At 37.3% G+C, this 21,245-nt stretch overlaps 3 protein-coding genes across 7 annotated transcripts in view; 2 read left to right on the top strand and 1 right to left on the bottom strand.

The window, feature by feature from the left end:
- LOC109042868 (uncharacterized) overlaps nucleotides 1-21,245 on the bottom strand; it is a 43,924-nt gene that overhangs the window by 6,020 nt on the left and 16,659 nt on the right. The window contains exon 1 of one of the 4 annotated variants that reach the window (XM_072297785.1): nucleotides 11,728-12,401. The exons of 2 other annotated variants lie outside the window; for them this stretch is intronic. The gene's annotated coding sequence lies outside the window, so the exon portion shown is untranslated. Of the gene's footprint in view, nucleotides 1-11,727; nucleotides 12,402-21,245 lie in introns of those variants that run through there. One more of the 4 variants, XM_072297786.1, reaches the window with a different exon arrangement.
- Nucleotides 2,243-13,859, top strand: LOC140224198 (protein D3-like). 2 transcript variants are annotated; one of them, XM_072297803.1, is made up of 6 exons: nucleotides 2,243-2,602; nucleotides 3,124-3,250; nucleotides 4,337-4,474; nucleotides 5,019-5,100; nucleotides 5,660-5,816; nucleotides 13,764-13,859. In XM_072297803.1, exons 1-5 carry the CDS (start codon nucleotides 2,417-2,419, stop codon nucleotides 5,808-5,810), a joined length of 684 nt encoding a protein of 227 aa, XP_072153904.1. In that variant the 5' UTR covers nucleotides 2,243-2,416; the 3' UTR covers nucleotides 5,811-5,816; nucleotides 13,764-13,859. The 2 variants fall into 2 exon arrangements, with proteins under 2 accessions (XP_072153904.1, XP_072153903.1); XM_072297802.1 differs by lacking the exon at nucleotides 13,764-13,859 and having other exon boundaries at nucleotides 2,245-2,602; nucleotides 5,660-6,009.
- LOC109042865 (protein D1) lies at nucleotides 12,550-21,083 on the top strand. The gene is made up of 5 exons (XM_072297780.1): nucleotides 12,550-13,065; nucleotides 13,967-14,093; nucleotides 14,986-15,123; nucleotides 15,539-15,623; nucleotides 18,858-21,083. Exons 1-5 carry the CDS (start codon nucleotides 12,751-12,753, stop codon nucleotides 19,030-19,032), a joined length of 840 nt encoding a protein of 279 aa, XP_072153881.1. The 5' UTR covers nucleotides 12,550-12,750; the 3' UTR covers nucleotides 19,033-21,083.

Raw genomic sequence — 21,245 nt, 5'->3', positions numbered from 1 at the left:
CCTACAAACCTAAGTGGATACTTCTCGCATTGCACAATGCTTGAAGTATCCACTTAGGTTTGTAGGCGCCAATGCGCGTTTCCCGCTGGCCGCCCGCCCACCGTGCGGCGGCGCCTGAAGCAACTATTTCACAACAGAGGTGGTGCACAGTATTATACGAAATTGAACGTATTAAGAATGACAGGCATCCTATAAAAGAACAGATCTTTCCTCGCAAAATAAATCAAGATACTTAACGTACACAGGCAAAATCTAAGAGACTTTAGCTGAGGCAAATATAGAGGTTTATCCGGTTCAGGTATAACAAGGTGGGAACTTCTTGAAATATAATTAAGTCCTGTTACACCAAAGAGGTGTAAAGAGTTTTAGTGAATTTTGTGTCATGGAATGGACGCTCCTCCATTTTTACCAAAACTCTCAACTTTATATTATTCTCCGATGGACCAAACAGACAAAACAAAAAAACAAGCAAACCCTCATTCTTCCAAGACATTATACGTTTTCATCTAAAAACGTCGTGAGCAATTGTCGTTTGTATTTACATGTGGGCCAATTAACTTTGAGTCTCAACTGGCACGAGGACCAAAACTCCCGTGCCGAAAAAACGCGTGGACGTAAATTACTGGAAAAACAGGTGCGCGGACAAAAAATCGTTGACGAAATGTCCTATAACCAGGAAGGAAGTTGCAAGGTGCGACTCTTGTGGGAGCCATATATACTGCCATAATAAGAAATGAGAAGCCTTCAGACGTTGCCAAATGTTTTTTGGTAAAATACAAGTTTCCCAAGGAAGTAGAAAATGTTTATTTTTCAATTTTTCAGGGGATTTCATTTTGATTCTAACATGAAGGTTTTGAAAATGTCAAGAAAAAATATATATTCATAAACAAATGAACACATATGTAACAAATAAGTATTTTATTGAGGGAAATTTGGCAACATTCAAATGTTAATATGGCTTTTTTCCTTAGCACAGCGCAGTAGGTAAGTTTATATCGCTAAGCACAGCTTTACCAAGGTCTGTCATCGCAACCGGAGTTATAAAACGCCTTCAATTCGTTTCAAAGCAATAAGCGTAACCGTAAAGTTGAATGAATGCATTGTAAAATATTGAATAAACGATAAAGTAGTTAGACGTATTTAACAAAATTAAGCTATATAGGTGGTTTTAAGGGAATTTTAGTCTATTATTAATGGTTAAAACTGATATTTTAACCTTTTGATTTGCTTTTAATATTGGTTCATGTTGTATTACGCAATTTCAATTTGAATTTCAGTGAGGCGTTTCATCCGTTAGAATCAAATACCGGAGGTCCGTAAGTTGGTGTATAATGCGACCGACTCGTTTATCGTAGATTTTACTCCCAATTTTACATTATATACGACTGGCTAGAAGAAACAAGGCCTAAATGTATGGCGCCAAAATTTTTAGTGCAGCAATTTTTGTTGAGTTTGATTAAAAATTTGGATTTTTGAGATTTCAACAGAAAATGTTAGTCTATGTCTTATTTTTAGGTCCAGCTATAATAATAATGTGAACCCTTAAATGAATATTTTGTACTCAACTACGAAAAAAAAAAAAAAAAAATCATGTTTGATTTTATATGTTTTTCCTTTTTCTTTTCGGCATGATTTTTTTTTCGGATTTAAATGTATCCGTTTGACCGAGTCTGATATTTTCAGGTTGAGTTAAATCCAGAAATTAAAAGGTAGAAAAATTCCATTTCGAAATTGATGCCAGTGTGCAATGTTAAATAATGTTCTGGAGATGTGCTATCCTTAGTAAAGCGAAGTAGAGCCTCCTAGCTTTCGTATATTCATCTCTGCAACGCCCCGCTCGACTTTTCTTGCTGAATTTAAGTTACTTAATGTGTATAAATTGCGTCATTTTGTATAAAGAAAAATTCATTGTATCCTCGTAAGAACTTTGGATTTTTCAAAAAAGCGCGGATCTGAGTTTGAATTCCATGCACGACGGTGAAGTTGTAAATTTGACCGACTCCTCTGCAAAATTACGCGTGCCGTGCCCTTAACCCTTCTAAGCGGTTACTTAATATGCTGACATAATAATTGCTATGAGATGAGTTAAGTCACTCATTGATAAAAATTATGCGTTCATACAAGAATTTTAATATTCTCAGTTGCTTATCGGTTTTACTGCAGCATCATTCCGAAATTTTTGCGGAGGAACAGTAGATGAGATAATCTGTCTCGAAATAATGTCTAATACTTGAAAATCATTGTCTTATCACCACTATACCCCACCTCCCTCTTCATTGTACCTTTCCAGGCAAATTATAGAGACCGCAAACTGCAGCCCAGAATAAGAACTTGTTTGAGCTTTCATAGTGGATATTGAAATGCCTAAGGAGGTACATCATTTTTGTTACAGCCCTGAACCAACCTAGGATTAAACATGGTTTTATTTCAGAGTGTAACGTCAATTGTTGTTTCAGTGTTACTCTGCAGTCCTCGATCACATTTCACCCTTGGCGAAGTGCCCGCTCCACAACATGAGGACGTCCAACTTCTTGAAACTGTTTTACAAGAACACGGTATAATACCAGATGCCATGAACAAAGCACCGAAACACGTGTGCGAGGTAATATATATTTACTATGCATCCCACCTACCTGCTCTGATACAAAAATATAGTTAACATAAACAATGAAAGAAATGAAGTAAAAGGACGAAACTTACTCAAATCAAGAATTGCAAAACATGAAATTCAATAGCCAAAACCCGTGTTTTATATTTTTCATTCCTCACGCACATTTACCTATTTCAGTTTCTCTGATTTTTGGATTTGTATGGCTATTTAGACAAAATAAGGAATTGATATTGTGAAACCAAGGAGTACCATGCTCACATAAAGTGATACAAACTCAAGAAAAACGTGAATATTTTCCCGCCGCAAAAAATTGAGGAAATATAGTCCCCATGAAGCAAAGCGGAGATGCTAACAGTATAGCATGTTAAAATGCTACCGTGCAGCTTCGAAAAAACATCCACTACGTGTGGCGTGGTGAAAGCTCAAAAATGATCTATTTATAATCAGTCAGCATCAGGTTTGATTATATCCTCTTGAATATTGTAATTTCTCAGACTAATCATCTATTTCAGATACGTTACTCGCGGGATGCCCGAATAAAACTTGGGAACAAATTAGAGCCTGCAGCCGTTGAACGTATGCCTGGTTTAGTTACATGGCCCATTTCTAATAATTCTTACTACACCTTGATTTTTGTAGGTAATATACAATTGATTTTTTATCAAAGCGGGGACTTTATCGTTGCTCTTCTCTCTATGATTTCAATGCACATAAACTTTCAAACAGTTCAATTTCATAAATGGAAAATAGAATGATGCAACAATAATGTGATCACCCAGTTTTTGAATGAGATTTTTATCCATGTATGTCTGTCTGGTGATAAACTACAGAATACACGGTTTAAGAAAAACACTAAAGAGTGGTTCTCAGATGACATACTTTCACTTATATAAGTTTGCATTACACATCAAATTAACTCATTTTCATAAATCTGTTTCACCCGTTTACTCCTTTTGTGCATTACAATGGACATTCATTTTAGGTATACTTGAAAATCATGTCAAATCAAAGGAACTGTTATGATTTGTTTTATTATTCCACGTAAAATGTCTACAGTGACCGCCTGTCATGAGCAGCGCTTTCATTCTGAAAATTTTGAAATCAGCTATGATTACTTCAAGATTGTTATTTTTTCGTTTTTCCGTAATAGCTGAAATGCCTCCGATTATGTTTATGCCCAAAAAGGCCGGGTAGCCAATCGTCCAATGTTAAGGTCCCTGGTGTTAATTTATGTCTCCATTATGCAATTCTCGCCGGGAAGAAGTCGGTCGGAAATTTTATGCGCCCTTAAGGATTTTTTGAAAATCGATATTGATTGTAATGGACAAAGCCAGTCAATGAAATTAAATAACCAAGTGCGGCATAGAGGAAGATGCGTCTTAAAATTGAAAATATTTATGAAATTTTTGCAATTGCAAAAATTGGGTTTTTTTTTAAATTTCCAAAATCTCGATCCCCCCACCCTTTTGTTTCTCGTGGTCATAAAAGTCATTGACTACCTTTGTCTATTACAATGGACAAAGGACGTCCCATGTCTTGGGTTCTATTGGTCCAATTATGATCGAAGAGAACTTAATTATTTATTTATTTATTTTTTTTTTTTTTTAAAAATTAGCTTAGTTAGAATCAGCAATAGGAACATCTTTTGGGCATCTTTAGGCCCCTTAATAATTTGGCAGTGGACGCGTTAATTACTTATTTATGTTTTTCCTGTTTTATTGACAGATCTTGACGTGCCATCAAGAGATCATCCTATCTTCAGAGATAGACAACAGTGGGTAATTACAAACATCCCTGGAAACAGATGGCGGGATGGAGAAACACTGACTTCCTATTTAGGGCCAGTGGCTCATAAAAACAAAGGTTCCTTGTCTACTATAATTATAATATTTATAGAACTTAAATTCAAGTATTCTAAAATTTTTGCCCAGCTAATTACATCTGTATTTTTGCTAGCAGATAAGAAGGTTTTGGTAATTTATTTTGGTCCGATCTAATTTTTGCTTAAACATGTTTTTGTTCCTGTAATTCAAGAACTTGTTCAGATTTACCGAGTAGACTACCGAGGTAGTTATCTGAACCTCCCCCCGCCCCTCCCTGATGTTCCTTTGTATGTAATTTTGCCCAGTCGAAGCATTCTGAAGGCGGAAAAATTCTATTTGCCTCGGGGCGAAAAAAGACCAAACCCGGGTATGGTAAAGAATGGGGGGAAAAAAGTATTATTCACAACTCGATTTTTTTTTTTATTTTATGTCAGATCAAGGAGAAATTTCATTATTTCAAGTATTTCAACAATTCAGACTTTTCATCAGTTTATGCTGCTCGTGCATTTCAAATCACAAAAATATTATTTGCACCAAGTAGCTAAGTATTTCATGCGGTCAATATCATGTGGGTGTGTTTCCAGGTTTGCATAGATGCCTCTTTCTCATTTACGAGCAACAAGGGAAACAAGATTTTCTGGAGGAACGAATCACACATTTAAATAGGTAAATTTATGTCATGTCTATTTTGAAGTCTATGTATATAGCTAAAAGAAAAGGATCATTCAAGGTAGCCTGAGCAATATACACAACACAAGAACACGGACTGAGAGGAAAAGGCTGAAAGTGATGTTTAAAAATAATTGCACAAGACTTTTGGCAAAAACGTCTTGTTTTCTTAATTGCAGTTTGGCCTTACCACAAAAATTAAAATAAAAAATAAAGAAAAAACTCCGAGTGAATTGCACTCCGCAGTCAGAGACGTACTAACTCTAGGCTGACGATAATTCACTTAAAGTCGGAAGCATTCTCATTCTGCGTCTTTTGGAATCATATAATCTCTGAGTTTATGCTGGAGTTAACTTGAGGTGGGTTAAGCTGGGTTGATACGGCGTTTTCAGAGGTGAGGGATATTTAACCTCTAAAGCAAGGCAAGAATGTGCAACGAGAAAGAGTTATTGAACTTCGCTAATCTTGTCGATTGCTGTGTCGCGAAATGTGGATTTTTTAAGATTAATTAATATTAATTTGTGAATCTCCATTTGATGTTTTCATTTTTTTACAGAAGTATTGTAGTGAGGAGTTGCTTTTCGATTGACAGCTTTGTGGGCAAATATGATTTAGGACAACCACATGCTGTTAACTTTTTTCTCTGTGGCTGGCCTTTGAATCAAGACGAAATTCCCCTTGGTCCAAAATTTAATCAATCACGCTAAGAATAGGTAGGTGTAACATTTTATATTATAACAAAAAAGACATGCTTTCAACTGGTCAATTTTCTTTAGAAGATTAATGACTTATTTTTTCTCATACTTGCTTTGCCTTAAATACTGTAAAGTTCCTTTTTCATTTGAAAAAGTATCATTTTTGTAAAAATTCGTCATGATCTAATAAAACGTGTTGTCAATATTGTAATATTTTTGCCATTCAATAATACAAATTCAAAATTTGCTCCGCGAGTATACAACTTAACCGATATTAAGTTTGACCATAATGCGGAAAACTTGTTATGAAAATGTAAAAATGTTAAACTCTATAAAAATGTGGATTATATAGACATCATGTAAAAGCAATGCGACGTCATCAACGCGCGTCTTTTCCCTTGCTCTGACATCGGTGGATCCAGCAAATCGGCAACATCGTTTTGCCCCATTTAAACCTATGAAAACACTGAAAAAAAAAAATATTGTTGAAATTGCCGTGCACGCGGGTATTTCATAGCATGGTGTAGCTAAAAACGAATGTGCAAACCATGCAGGTAAAATCGCTACACAAATTTCAGCTAACTTACACCCACGCGTGCAGGTGATTCAGCTCTCTGAAAAGCTACGTCTGTTACCTTTTTAGTTATTCTTCCGTAAATTTTGCTATTTTTCCGTAAATCCCGCTATTTCAGCCTGACTATTGATCTATTTTTACTGTTCGCAAAGTACCAATACCAAAAAGTGCAGTTACACTTCCATGCCACTCGATGCAAGATTAACAGACTGCATGAAGGCGCGCAGATGTAGCAAATCGGTGTAGCAATTCGTGCTAGTCGTTCACTTGATTCAACACCGTGCACCGATAAGAAAGCTTTACGAAGTGAATCAAATTTTGCTCCACCCTAAATCGGTGGATTAGCAATCCTTTTAAGCGCTCAGCCGATAGGCAGCGCTTTTTGATTTCGACTTGCCTCTGGGTACTAGTATACTAGTGCTAATGCGTTTAAATGGCGCACCAGCTCATCGATGTGTAGGCTTTTTTTGGGGGGGGGGGGGTCCATTTTTAAAATAAATAAAGCTGTGAAAACTGTATTTTATGCTTTTAACGTAATGCGCAGGTAGTTTCGATCGTTTGTCTATAAGACAATTTCTTAGTGAGTAATTCTTATCGAAATTGATCGTTGAACTCAAATAAAGCCTAAAAAAAACGCGCCTGATGAGCTCAACGGTGAGCTCATTTTCGGGAAACAAAAATACGCGTTTACGATTTCCTTGGTAACCTTTGTTTACTATCAGCTGATGTTTTATTTCCATTTCCCAGCCAAGTCGACGGAGTTTATACGTCCTTTCTTCATTAAATACATTTACTAACACCTGAGCGCTTTTCTAATACGACAGTATTAGAACTTTCCCGCTTGTTTTTCAGTGAATATATCGATTCTTGGAGGGGCCAGGTGCTCCGACAAGAATCGATTAATTGGCATAGGTTTAAATGGAGGGAATTCGGTGTTGCCGAATTGCTGGATCCGCCTCTGGCTCTGCTGCCATGCTGTGTTGGTTCGAGTTAGCTTCTTTGTAGCGGTACTCCAAGGGCTATATGTGAGCAACACAACTGAAGATAGGAGGGACGTAATCAGACCTCGTTTCCTATTAGACCTCCACCGAATTTGAGCGATACCATACTAAAAGCATAGAACGAAGCATTGCGAGTTAACGTCTCACGCGATGGCGCCTTCAATTTTGTAGATGCAACACAGCCATTCATTAACCACGATTAGTAATATCTCTGCGTCGTCATCAACGAGGTTTAAAGTGCCAATTTTTTTTGCAATATTAGGCAATTTAAAGTCAAAGATTTGCTCAAAGTATGCTCTAATATGTCCAGGTCAATAATCATTCTGATGAGGGGAGGGGGGCAGGAAATGTGTTAAGAGATACCTCTCAAACGCCCATATCTAAAATTTGGTATTTTTACGAGAGTCGAGTCATGCCAGGGATTTTTTTTTTTTTTTTTTTTTTTTTTTTTTTTTTTTTTTTTTTTTTGACGGCTACCCCGGTTGACTACGATTTGGGTCGAAGTGGCCTGTCTATATCTCTTAGGAGAGAGTTACATATGACCAATGAAGAGGCGGTTGAAAAGATGCCAGTATGTTGATAAGGCCTATACTAAAAAGGTAACAATTTAAAAAAGAAAATATTTTTTAACTTTAAAAATAAAAAAGATAATATTTCAAATACTACCAAAAGTAATTTACGAGTATTTAAATACGGGTTATTTCGATCAGACTTGGGACTTGGCGTATGTAAAACAATTAAATAACAAAGCTCATTCATCTCTAGAATTTACAATAAAAAAATACAGAGAACGACAAAAATCAATCAACCTAAAATTTTGGATTATTAGTAACTATTTTAAAAGTTTAGGGAAATTCACAACCAGCCCGCCAGTCACTTTCCTAAAGTGAACCAAGGTTCTTGATACATTGTATCGAGTTGGAGGTCAAAACGATGGCAAAAGCGGTTTACTAGGTATACGGGCCAAAAGGTAGAAGAAGAGTTGGAGTATTTGAGATTATTTTTTCTCCTCAAAATTCATACTTCACATCCAAGCTGCCGTGCGAATCCAGAAATCAAAGATAATAATTTAGGTTGTTTGGATATGATTTCTTTCAGGAGTAAGTTTATTTATTCATGATACATTAGTAGCAACCAAAACAAAAATAGAACATGATAAAAGTGCTGAAAAAAGTAGTTGGAATTGCTCGCAAAAATAATGTAAAATTTAAACTTGAAAAATTCCAGTTCTGTAAATCCAAATCACTCCGTGTCCGTTCGGATAACTAGAACTAGTAGTGAAAACTTTACAAATTGTGTAGTTTCATGTAGTCATGAAATTCTTTTGTGTCAAAAGGTACATTATCACAAACAATTTTACGTGGAAAACCATGTGTTGCAAACATAGGTTTCTGCATTTACCTAACTTTTTACCTCATAACATAAGGTAGCTAAAGAAAGCAGAAGAAAAAACAAGTAATTGATGTTCTAAAGATGATTTAATATTTAGAAACAAGTATTTTTTTATTGATCAGCGTTTTCGATTCGGCATATACTACATATTTCAACATAATGGCCACTACTTCTCATTTCCGTTACAGCCATAGATCAATAGAATTTAAAGTGATTTCAATTCAAAGTGTCACGTCTCACCTCGGATTCAATGGGATTTATGTTTTATTGTTACACTGCATCATCAATCACATTACATCCTTGAAGAAGTATGAAAAGTACCCATCTCACAGTAAGAGGACATTCAATCTCTTACAACTCTATCAAAGGAAGACGGTATTATTCTAGTTCCATTAAAGTAGATGAAAAATTAATCTGTAATAATGGTTGAGAACAAATACTTTTACTTTTCATCACAGTTAATGAATTCTTACCACACAGATTACACCGTAAATAATTGTAATTGGGTATACATGGATGGGCATTTGACGTATCGCGTCATATACTGTGTTGAAAAATTAACTTTCACGACTTGTTTCGCCATAACAAAACCATACTGATAATACTGGTGGTGACGGACAATTGTCTCGATAAGGGACAGAAAATCGGACTCCCCTTTAAACAAAGTGGAAGATATTAACAAGAAAATTATTGGAAAGGAACAAGGGATGATCACTCTGTCCGAACTGATTGCGGAAAAAGTTCAAGTAAGGGATAAAAAGATATCAGATAAGGAAAAGGTGGACAGAAAAACGGATGCTGAGTGTTTCTCGAACCTATCCAAGGAAATAGGTAACATGAGGGATGAGATCTCTGCATTCGAGTCAAGAAATAGAAAGCTCCGGTCAGATAGGGAGAGATTGATTGCCAAACTAGATGAAAATACTAGAATTGGCACCTAGGAATACAGAAAGACAGGGATCCTAGGGGGAGAATATAAAGAAAAGTGGAAAGGGGACACAAGGGAACATGGAGATGGAAGTAGATGTGATTCCTGGGAAGAGGAAGATTCACGATCTTTCAGAAACATCAATTTTTGTAGATGATGATGAGGACTCTTTTAATGTCTTTGATAGGCCGAGACCACTCCACTCCACTCGAACCACGAACTACTCCAGTAAATACGGACGATGAGGGGAAGGAGGAATATAGGAAATCGAGGATAGAGAATGGGGGAACAAAGAAACCGGAGTTTCTTAGAATTCTGAGAGCGTTTGAGGAGTCACCGGTGGTGAAGGAAATAGTAAAGACATGTCAGGAAATAAAGAAGGATGCAGGGCTGGGAACCCGATCGGAACCCGGAACCCGGAACCCTCAGAACCCGCATGTTTATGCGGAACCGGAACCGGAACCCGAACCCGAAACTTCGGACCTTCAGAACCGGAACCGGAACCGGAACCGCCGCACAATCCGAGAACAGGGTTCCTACACGGGTTCCGTATCGGTTCCGTGACAGCTGATGTTGCAGCAACGCCGGTTTGAGACGGCCCCGTATCCAAGGAAATTGTAACAAATTTTTTATCGGTGAAAAATCAATTTAATTGAGCGAACTCATTTTAAGTGAAGTGGAATTTTAAAAAGTAAAATGGGAAGTATTAGAATTTTTTTTGACTACATCAAGGAAGAAAATAAATCAGTTTGTAGACGTTGCAAAGAAAAAATAGGAGGGAATCATGTAACAAACTTAAAAAAGCATGTCCGAACGCTGCCTTATGCTGCAACGGCTAATCTCGCTGAGAGAATTTTGCGTGGAGTATGCAGCCAGCAATCGCGCCGGACTTGCTGGAAAGTATCCTGTTGCTCCGGTATGCTTAAGTAATATCATTTTCAATTGCTTGATTCAAATTATTGTTTCTAAATTAATCATTTTTGATTGCTTCATTAAAATTGCCCAGTTTTGAACTCTCTCTCATTTTGAGTAATTTACTTTAAAATTAAATTATTTTCGCGAATACTAATACCATGGAACCCGAGTGGAACCGGTTCCGGAACCGGGACCCGAATCTTCGGACCCCGGAACCGGAACCGGAACCCGAACCCGAATCATTGGACCATGAGAACCGGAACCGGAACCGGTTCCAAAATCCATTCGGGTTCCCAGCCCTGGAAGGATGTGATGACTCTTAAAAAGGACGTTAAGGATATTAATGAAAAAATCGGAAAAGGGAGTAAGGAATTAGGAAAGGAGGACATTAACAAATTAAAGAAAATTTTGGAAACTTTGAGCAAAACAGATACAGGACAAATACTGAAATTAGACGAGAAACTGGAAGGGATGTCAGAGACAATGAAGGTGACGGAATCTTATGCTAAGAAGGCGGCAAACAATTCTACTCCAGCAAGAGGAGTAGTACCGGAGATACCGTTCACGACGGTTCGACGGTTGCCAGGAAAAACCAACGGAATAAAAATCCGAAAAAATAAAGATTCTGGTCAAATCAACGGAAGAAAAGCCGGAGGTAATAGAATCGAGGAAGGTATTCGGAAAAATTAGTGAAAAAGTACCGGAGAAAAAATTGAGAGAAAAAAGATGTAGAATTTTAGAATGCAAACTACTTAACCCCCGACAACTTTCAGATAACCCTTAATACACTAAAGAAATTCTCACAAGTAAGTCCACTCTACAATCAAAGCCAAGTCATGTTGAGTTGGTGCCTTAAGTTCGCCTTCAATTTCGAGCGATACTGTGCCACGCGCGGAAGGTCGAATAGATGCATCGCACTTCCGTACGCTAAGTAAAGGTCGCGTTCATTTTTATTGCTATTTTTTAAAACCCAGTGACTTTTCAGCCGATGCAGGAATTGGCCTAATGAGTCGTTCGTTAAGTTTTCCTTCAGTTTCGAGTGATACTGTGCCATGTTTGGGTGGTCGAATAGTTGCATTGCACTCGTACCCGCAGAAAGCGTAAGAAAAAACAAGATACCTTGAAACAAATCTTTTTTGATTGATCGGCGTTTTTGATGCAGCAGATAGTCCTAACATAATGGCCACTACTCCTCGTTTCCGTTGCAGGCCTAGATAGGCAGGATTTATAAAGTTCCATTTCGAAGTGCAATTTTTCGATTCTGTTGGAAGTTGTTTCTTGGAGTTGAATTTGATATGCTCTGCAGTTACATGACTTTGTGACTCACACCAAGCGTCCATCCTCTTGATTATTTCGCCTTAATCTTCAGACGTTTCTAAACGCAATGCAATATAATCCTCTCACGATCATCTGCGTCGACGACATTCCACAATTCAGCGGGTTTACTATCTCATTCCATGGATATTAACACGTCAATGAACTCACGTTTAAAATCCAATCGTCCCTTATATTACCTTTGACTAAGAAAGGTTAAGGTCTATTGTAGGCTTCCACCATGATTTCCGGAACTAACCTCTAATAGCTGAGTCGGCGTTTACAAGAGGCATTCAGTTCACTGCACAAAATGACATTCACCGAGTCACTGATGACCCGATTTCACTGGGCTTCGAATAGAAAGACGTCCGGCAGGCTTTCACTGATACAATATCCGGATCTGAAGTTCAAACTTTTATAGTAGCCACGATCGGCTTTCGTAGGCTTTTAAGGTTTTCACACGTGTGGACTCTTTCGGACATCACTTTGTAATCAGATCTTTTAATCCATCTCAAAATCATTTTTTCCATCCCATTATCAGCCGTGGCTGCTTAAATTATGCAACGCATATCAAACGGAAATCCATCTACCAAGCGTTTTATAAACATCACAATAGTGTAGCAGTAGTAAGCTCCTAAATATCTCTCTATTTTGATAAGAAATATCTGTTAAAAAGCTATTGAAACTAAGCTCACCTTGTGAAAAATTTTCAAAAAAGTAAAGCTATTAATTTATCCCAGAGTACTAACATCCGTTCCTCGAGTCAAAAAACTTCCTTGGTAGAAATTCAGTATGGAATCTTAAGTCGACGAACTTCATTTTCTGAACATGTTCCCGAAAAATTGTTTTCGGCTGAGCGGAACGACTCGTCGAATTGCTATACTTCTGTTACTACTGACTGGTACAGTGATAACGGAGGATAATGGACATACCGAAAATAATTTCAACGCAGCTAAGGAAAAAATACCACCATCACCGACTGCAGATGGCAATGCCTCCGCTGCTGCAGCATCGATAGAAAATTCCTTCGGGACGGCCACTCCAAATGCGCAGAACAAATCCAAAGACGTGATCGAATCATTTTTATTGAGCCATGCAGTAATTCCGGACGTGTTGGCGGTTGCATCGTCTCACGTCCTAGAGGTAAGCCGATTTTTAGCGATGACGGATTTTACAAAGGTGCCTGGAAGCTATTGCAACAGAAGAAACAAGAATCTCGTCACGTCCTATAAACGTTAGGGCTGGCGGTTTGTCTCATGAATTTTTTTTTTTTTTTTTTTTTTTTTTTTTTTTTTAACCGTAATAATGAAGATAATAAAATAATTAGTTGGGAGTTGCAGAGTGCCCTTAGGCGGTTGCAGGAATTGGCCTATTGAGTTGGTGCCTTAAGTTTGCCTCCAATGGTACTGTAAGTGCCACGCTCCGGTGGTCAGGTAGTTGCATAGCACTTCTGTATGCTAAGAATACTTCGCGTTCCTTTTTATTGCTATTCCTTAAAATCCAGCAACGTTAGTTGTTTCATCGACTTAAATCGAGTCTTCTCAGTGTATAATTACGGTCATATGTGGTATGAAAAGTGAGGAACTATGAGTCAACTTCTATAAAATAACATATTATAGAGTTTAAAAGTAGTTCGCAACCACTTACTGCATAACGTATCGCACACTTGATTTATTTTCACTATCTGCCAAGATCACGTATATTTAAAACTGTGCCTAATGGACAATTTTGTATAACTTCGTTTTTTAAAGCCGGGTTTTGTAGCAGTTCATGAAAAATATTGACGTTAAATTTCAAATTTAAGTATGATGAGTTATAAAAGAAGTAACTAAATTTTCTAGGTGGCCTACTCACGAAGAAGCATTATAAATTTTGGGAATAAATTGGAACCAGCTTTGCTGCAAAAGAAACCTAGACATATTGGGACAATTTTGTATAACTTCGTTTTTTAAAGCCGGGTTTTGTAGCAGTTCATGAAAAATATTGACGTTAAATTTCAAATTTAAGTATGATGAGTTATAAAAGAAGTAACTAAATTTTCTAGGTGGCCTACTCACGAAGAAGCATTATAAATTTTGGGAATAAATTGGAACCAGCTTTGCTGCAAAAGAAACCTAGACATATTGTTTGGCCATGGACTAATGGATCATTCTACTCGCTAGTATTAGTGGGTAAAACGTATTCTATTCTAAACTTCTGTTCATTTACGTTGAGCATTTACACGTAAATTTCACCATTTTCATAAAGATGCTAAGGGCCTGAAAAATGCTGGAATTTGAAAAATTAAACTGTAGGGGAAATAAATCGAGCTACTTTGTGACACATATGTGTGGATTATTGAAACTTATTTTCTGTACCGAAGGCATTTATTATTAAGTAGTGAATAGGTCAAACTACAGCTCGACATGTACTGTACCGTCTATTTTAATTTTCATGTTGATCGCTCAGTAATATTTTAAAAAATAGATTGATTACTTATATCCAGGCAAGTTATTTCATACGTCACCGTCTCAACTAAATGGCATTACTAAAATCGTGTTCAACACTCAAAAATTGAATATAGTTCTGAGTTCATTGTTTGCTTTGAAGAAAAAAGGAAACACGTTGAGGAAAATACTTTCAATTTTTCAGAATTTATTTACTTATTATTCGAGACTTTTGAGAGACATGTAGCATATCTTGCCAGACGTTTTCCCTTTTCTCTTCGGAATTGCGGAAAAATTCTCTCAGCACAGCTTTAAAAGGGGGCTCTAGGTGGCTGCAGTATGGATCTATGACTTTAGGGCGGCAAGTCAACAAAATTTCAACCTGATCATAGGCTCCAAAAATGATAAAAAAAACCGTAATTTTAATTAACGATTGTCGATCGGCATCGCTCAAAATTCCAAAGGCTTCATGTACTTTATCGACAACCTAGGATAGATTTTGTCGTCTTTTTGGAGTCCATGCTGAGACTGTTATATTGCTCACCTCAGCTATAGTTATACGTATCGAATCTACTTTGATATCCCAACTTCAAGTGCATATCATGACCTAACAAATGTTTCCGTCTCTTGCGAACAGATGCTGATGTACCCTCACGCAAAGCACGTGCTTTTGCAGAGCGAATTCACTGGTTAGTCGTCAACATTCCCAATAACCATATTGACGAAGGTGAGCACGTGATAGAATACATCGGTCCAATAGTAACGCCTAGATCAGGTAAGAATCATCATCCTAAACATCCTCTACCTTGAATGACATGCAGCAATTGGACAAGAGATTACGTCACGTTGCCGCTCCTCTGGCGTAAGATCGTACCTCGATATCCGCATGAGCCCCAGGAAGCATGGATTTAAATGTAAAGGAAGGCTCACGTTGAAATTGTGATTCGCCTTTACCTCAGAGGAGCGACGACGTACGAAAACATTATGATGGTAAAATTAAAAAGAAAAATCTAACGCTATGACGCGTCAAATGTGCGTCTCTTTCGAGAGCCTCAGCGATCACATGACTGTGCACAATTTTCTTTAAGTTCATTTAATGTGAAGAAAAGTGACCAAGTTTACACGTGGCTGTAAAAAAAAATATTTTTTTTCCATCAACTTGCTTGAAATTTTTATTTTGGTGTCAACAGGAATGCACCGATACATTTTCGCAATGTTTAAGCAGCCTGGCAGAATTGAATACGAAAAAACAAAGATTTCAGCTCAATCGAACAGGTAAACCTCTGCAATACTTATGCTTATTAAGATAACTCGACTTAAAATGCGCGACTCGGGTTCAAAGAGGTAGGGTTCAATGGCTGCAAAAGGATTGCACGAATGCCCCATTTTTTACCTTTTTGGAGATGCATAGGATTGCGCGAATTTTTCTGGTACTATTAACTCGCATATATATATATATGAGTCGCTTTTATAGCGCTCTTTGGCGCTGTGCGACGCCTAATCGCCACAAAGCTCGGTCTTCCCACAGGTCATCAGGGAGTTGACACTCCCTCATCTCATTTAACACCCCCTGTCGCCAACCTCTCACTGGGCGTCCCCTACGTCTCCTCCCAGGAGGAACCCAATCAAGCATCTTTTTTGGCAGCCTCTCTTCCGTCATCCTATTGACATGACCACAAACAAGTTGTTTGGTCATGACGTCGAACACGATGTCATTTTTGACTTCCATTATCTGACGCACTCTATCATTACGGACCCGATCTCTCCTAGAAATTCCTGCTGACCTTCTCCAGAAATCCATCTCCGTTGCTCTTAGCATATCCTGTGTCCGTTTCTTCAGCTGCCAAACTTCACATCCGTATGTTAATATACTTTTGACTACAGCGTTGTATATCCTCCTCTTGTTATCTTTGGAAATCCGCTGATCCCAGAGGATTCCATTTAAAATCGCTATAGCCTTCCTTGCTAAGGTGTTCCTTTCCCTGATAGCTTGATCCGTCCTTCCATCCTGGGTCAACCGCACTCCCAAGTACTTAAAGTGCTCGCAGCCTTTGATCTGCTGCCCATCCTCCAACTCAATGCTTTGCTGATCACCGCCAAAAGTCATCTTCTCAGATTTGGATATGCTGACTTCCAGACCCCACTTCCGATACTCTTCTACTAGCTTGCGCATCATGTATTCCGCGTCATCTTGATCTTGAGCAACCACCACCTGGTCATCAGCAAAGCACAGAGTAAACAGAGTTTCGAGATCACCCAAGGGGACACCCATACCAGAGCATTTCTTTTTCCATTCTTTTAGCACGCACTCGAGATAAATTTTAAATAATGTTGGCGACAAACAACATCCCTGTTTTAAACCCTTAGTCACATAAAATCCCGCTGACAACCCCCCGCATATTTGCGGGGGTTTTTATTAACTCGCATATTTGCACGAAAATTCAATATTCAACGAGGAAGCGTTAAACTGGCAATCTTGGTAGTTTGTGGTAGATAACTACATCGTGGAGGACTGTTCAGTGTTCATTCCCTCCTCACTTACGGGCATATCTCTCTTCGATAGATAGTCCTCGCGGCACGAATGGCCCAGAGAGCTTTCATAGACATGTAAAAGTGAACTAAGGGTCTATGGCCGCAACGCGGTTACCAACCACTGAAAAAAACTACAAGTAAAAAATCGTAGAACAACCATGTTCAAGTTTTTTAATAGATGAATAGATTCAAAACCCGACGGGTGCACCCGAAAGAAAGATTGTATTTATCTCTGATCGCAACGTTATGCACCACTTAAGTTTTATTTTCAATAAATGTTTTAAAAAGCTACATACAGCTTTTCTAAAAAAATTCTGATAATTCACCAGAATGATCTCAAATAAAAGTATTGAAAATTTTGACGTGACATTTACGTTCGTTCTATTTTCCTTTAATGTAACAAAAAAAAACAAAAAAATAAATATTATCTAAATTCCTGAACCGTTACAATGAGGATCCATATTTTCCCTTTAACTATGGTAGAAACTGCAGAAGAAAGTCGTGAATTATGACACGTAGTCCTACAGTCTTGTACGCGCTAATATGATGTGTTTTACGCCAACTGACCGACAGCCCTGCGTTTGGCGCAATGCGAGAAGTATTCATGCAGTCTTGTAGGCGCTGATATGGGCTTTACGTCAACCGCAGTGTTTTGCGCAATGCATGAAGTATTCCCAGGGTCTTGCAGGCGCTAATCTGCGTTTAACGCCTGCCTCTGCCCCACTGTGTTTGGCGCGATTATTCGAACTTAGAGTAATTGGGGCGTCGACTGATAGAGCCTAAAAGACCCGTGTTGTGTTTCGACGCCGTATGAGCATTCTAACGTTGCTTCGTTTCTCCCGATTAAATATTTTTCCGAGAAAAGTTAGGTAAATTCTTTATACCAATGACCATTATTCAATCTTTTCACTTCATTTATCATCAGAAAGTAGGACATCGATGACTTGTCAACAAAGTAACCTAAACTAGCGTTAACATAAAAGAGCTTTTATTTTACAACTGCTTCCTGTTTTGCCAAACTTCTACCGTAAAGTAACTTCATTTTAAATTGGTGCATTCCTGTAGCAGATGTTACGGTTTCTATTCGCGCAATCCTTGTGCCTTTTTCGCGCAATCATCATATATTTTCTTAGACCTTTCGAGCAATCCTGGATTAATGGGTTCAACTGCAGTCAACGATGAAATCAAGTCTTATCAAGTTTCCTAACAGGTACATTCTTACAGCCAAAATGAACACTCCGGGTAGATTACAAAACAAATTTTTGAATCGATATTTGATTTGGCGACACTGTTAACGCGTTGAATTGGATCGATATTATTTTATTTCTGGGTTTCGTCACCCATAATGGGAAGTTATCCTTTTGATGTACTTACGTATATCAGATATCTAGAAATATTTTGAGTCCCTAGATTTTTAGTTGTAATTTTGTTCCAAAAAGCATTGAGACATTAGATATGAATAAGCTTAATAACACAACATTGTTAGAAACAACTCTAAATCTACTGTCCGATTAAAGAAAGCGAGCTAAGAGACAAAAAACTTGCCAAATTTCAATTACAAATCATAGACCCTCAGAGTTATGTTTCAAACTATTCCCAAATCAACTTTTTATAATAATATCAGATGGGATTTATTTCTCTGTTTTATAATGAGTCTTGAAATTTGTATGATGCCATGCAATATTCTTATCCACATTGTTGTTGATTAATAATGAGGTAAGTAGGATGTTGCTTACTTAAACGCGTTACTTAGCACATCATTCGCACATAAAAAGAAAATAAAATTTAATGTACTAGCGTTTAACTGAAGATCTTTTCAAGAGCTCTCACTCAAAAACTTTCTAGCAATTTTCAGAACTTTTGTGGACAATTTCAAACAAAAGGAGCATTTTAAAAGTTGATTTTGGAATTCATTTGAGTTAACTATTTCTAAATTATCAAAGTTCAATTTTTATGTTTTACTTTCCTCCTATTCAGGATGAGTCGCGATCGGCTTTACTTCCACATTCAAGAATTTGCGGCGTATTACAGATTGCACGACCCAATAGCTGTTAATTTTTTCCTGGGAGGTTGGCCGCTGGACCAGCCTGTTCCGATTGTTACGCTTCCTACCAAAGAATCCAAGAGCACCGCCTCTGATGTGAATTCGTGATTGAATTTGAAAGAGACATTTCATCCCTCGCGGAGAAAAATCATCATTCAAAGATATTCAAACTAAAAAAATTCTTCTTTTCATTACTGAAGAAATAATTTGCAATTTTTATTTATTTATTTATTTTTTGAAAAAAGGGTTCTCCAACTCTCAAGCTTTTTAACATCAAATTCATTAGCTTCTAAGCTTTTTATGACGAGAAAAAAATACCAGAATGTTCATGTGTGTCTTCACTTTACAATCGTTTTACTAGATGAACTATCAATTTTTGACAAGAAAAATCACTTGAACGGATCAATGATGAAATCCAGGAAAACATAACCAAGGTCATTATCAGATTCAGTGCGCAAAAATGTACAGGAATGCATGTATAATATGTCACAGAATTTTCCATGTTACTTCTGATGATGAGGTTTTCCCGATCAAAAATCATCATCATCCACCCATTCCTATCACCAATATCACAATGTTAAGCTGATCCGATTGTTTAGCGTCTGGAAAGCCAGGATGGCAAAATGTCTTAAAAGTCCAATGGCGCTGCATCCAATTTATCTTGGTTGTTGAATTCGAAAATTACCTAAATTTTTCTCATTCCTGCACCATATTTTCGGAAGATTGTATTTCCCAGAAAAATTTCAATATTTTCAGCTATCCGAGGTAATCGAGGAATACGGCGTTCATTTTCGATACTAACCCTAAAAATCTACCGAGATCCTCTTCAAATCATTACGGCTACATGATCTGTGTTGGCACAATGAGTGATACATTGTGTTGAAAAGATGCCATAGAATTTAAGGAAAAGACATTTTCTTGTTGTTTTAATTGTTTTTCTTAAAATAAAATGTACCCCGGTCATTGAACTTTTCTCTGAGTTCCGTGCTAAATTTATAGTTCAAACTCACTGAGAAATGAAGTTCAAGTTCAGTCACAGAAACCGTGAGTGCGGTGTTCTAAGGGTATATTGAATCTCTTTCTCTTAGAATCTGTTTGGCTGTATCTTTGATGCGAGTAACCGCACTCTCGGATCTATGTACCATATCCTCGATTCGTGCAACAGAACTTTGCCGAGGAAATGTGGAACTTAGGACTGAGAGTATACGGAATTACGGACACATGAACCGAGTAGTAATATAGAACTCTGTGCGTACTTGCGGTTCGTATGACCGAAAAAATTTTCTTACTGTAAATATTCAATGATTAATCTACTTATTTGTGCATACATATCGTGTCGAAAACACTTACGAACTCATCGTTAAAATCGAGCAATGTAGTTAGGTATTTTTGTGAAAAAATTCTAATATAGAAACCAAAAAAATCGTTTTTGATACGATAGAATGGTTTTCCAGTTAGAGGTTATTATTAGGCATATACATTGTTAGATTAGGCTTATTAATAGCAGTGTTTAGTAGGTTATAACTCAATTGTTACTTTTCTCGCTCAAACCCGAAATTTTGATTCGCGGCTCACAATTTTTACATTGACAGCTTGAAATTGTTGACGCCTAACGTAATTGATGATTAATAGAATACATTTATGATGAAGTTTACATAAATGCACCATTAATTTGAAGAGAATTGTGATTAAAATTATGGGAATTGCCAAGAACATACAAAAATATTTAAAATATCGTTTAGGGTATGTGTTCACGGAGCAAATATACGCACTCGAAGAGTAATTGAGAATTGTTCATTTTTCTTTAGCACCATTAGCATCAAAAGTTGATAGTCCGTAATTTATTGAAAAGGAAATTACCAGTCAAAATTTAATCTTCTCTCTTAAGTGTAAATATCTATTCAGATAAGAATACCCCGTTTTTCCTCAAGCGTATAGTACTGATGTAAACTATGCACTCGTAAAGTATTCAAATGTGCATCTATCTAATTTGAGTTTAACTGATTATGTGTTTCTAAACTTCATCTTTGTCTGTAACATTTGCCTTCCGGAATATTATTTCATCATGATTCCTTTAAATGTTGCTTACTTTACAAATACTCTATGTACAAGCCTGTTAATTCTAATTCTATAAGAATAAAAAAATAAAACCATAAAAAGCCTGTTTTACCAGAATATGAGACACGCGGTATGAGATTGTGAGAATACGACTACTTCAACGCGGAAGATGCGTATTGCATACTTCCTCATATGAAGGCGAATCTCACACTTTGGTAAATTCCAAAATCCGCGCATTTCACGAAGCTTTGATTACCTTGCAG

The sequence above is a fragment of the Bemisia tabaci genome, chromosome 3, assembly GCF_918797505.1.
Source record: "Bemisia tabaci chromosome 3, PGI_BMITA_v3".
In the NCBI taxonomy this organism is placed as follows: domain Eukaryota; kingdom Metazoa; phylum Arthropoda; class Insecta; order Hemiptera; family Aleyrodidae; genus Bemisia; species Bemisia tabaci.
Note: the sequence above shows the minus strand (reverse complement) of the source record. Positions and strands in the feature narration are given on the sequence as shown.

What these genes read in the sequence shown, in the direction of transcription:
- LOC140224198 (XM_072297803.1), top strand. Translation starts at nt 2,417, where the DNA reads ATGGTTTTATTTCAGAGTGTAACGTCAATTGTTGTTTCAGTGTTACTC. An exon ending in CTACACCTTGATTTTTGTAG is followed by an intron (nt 3,251 to 4,336) that starts GTAATATACAAT and finishes TTTTATTGACAG; the next exon opens with ATCTTGACGTGCCATCAAGA. An exon ending in AGTGGCTCATAAAAACAAAG is followed by an intron (nt 4,475 to 5,018) that starts GTTCCTTGTCTA and finishes GTGTGTTTCCAG; the next exon opens with GTTTGCATAGATGCCTCTTT.
- LOC109042865 (XM_072297780.1), top strand. Translation starts at nt 12,751, where the DNA reads ATGTTCCCGAAAAATTGTTTTCGGCTGAGCGGAACGACTCGTCGAATT. An exon ending in AATAGTAACGCCTAGATCAG is followed by an intron (nt 15,124 to 15,538) that starts GTAAGAATCATC and finishes TGGTGTCAACAG; the next exon opens with GAATGCACCGATACATTTTC. An exon ending in ATTTCAGCTCAATCGAACAG is followed by an intron (nt 15,624 to 18,857) that starts GTAAACCTCTGC and finishes CCTCCTATTCAG; the next exon opens with GATGAGTCGCGATCGGCTTT.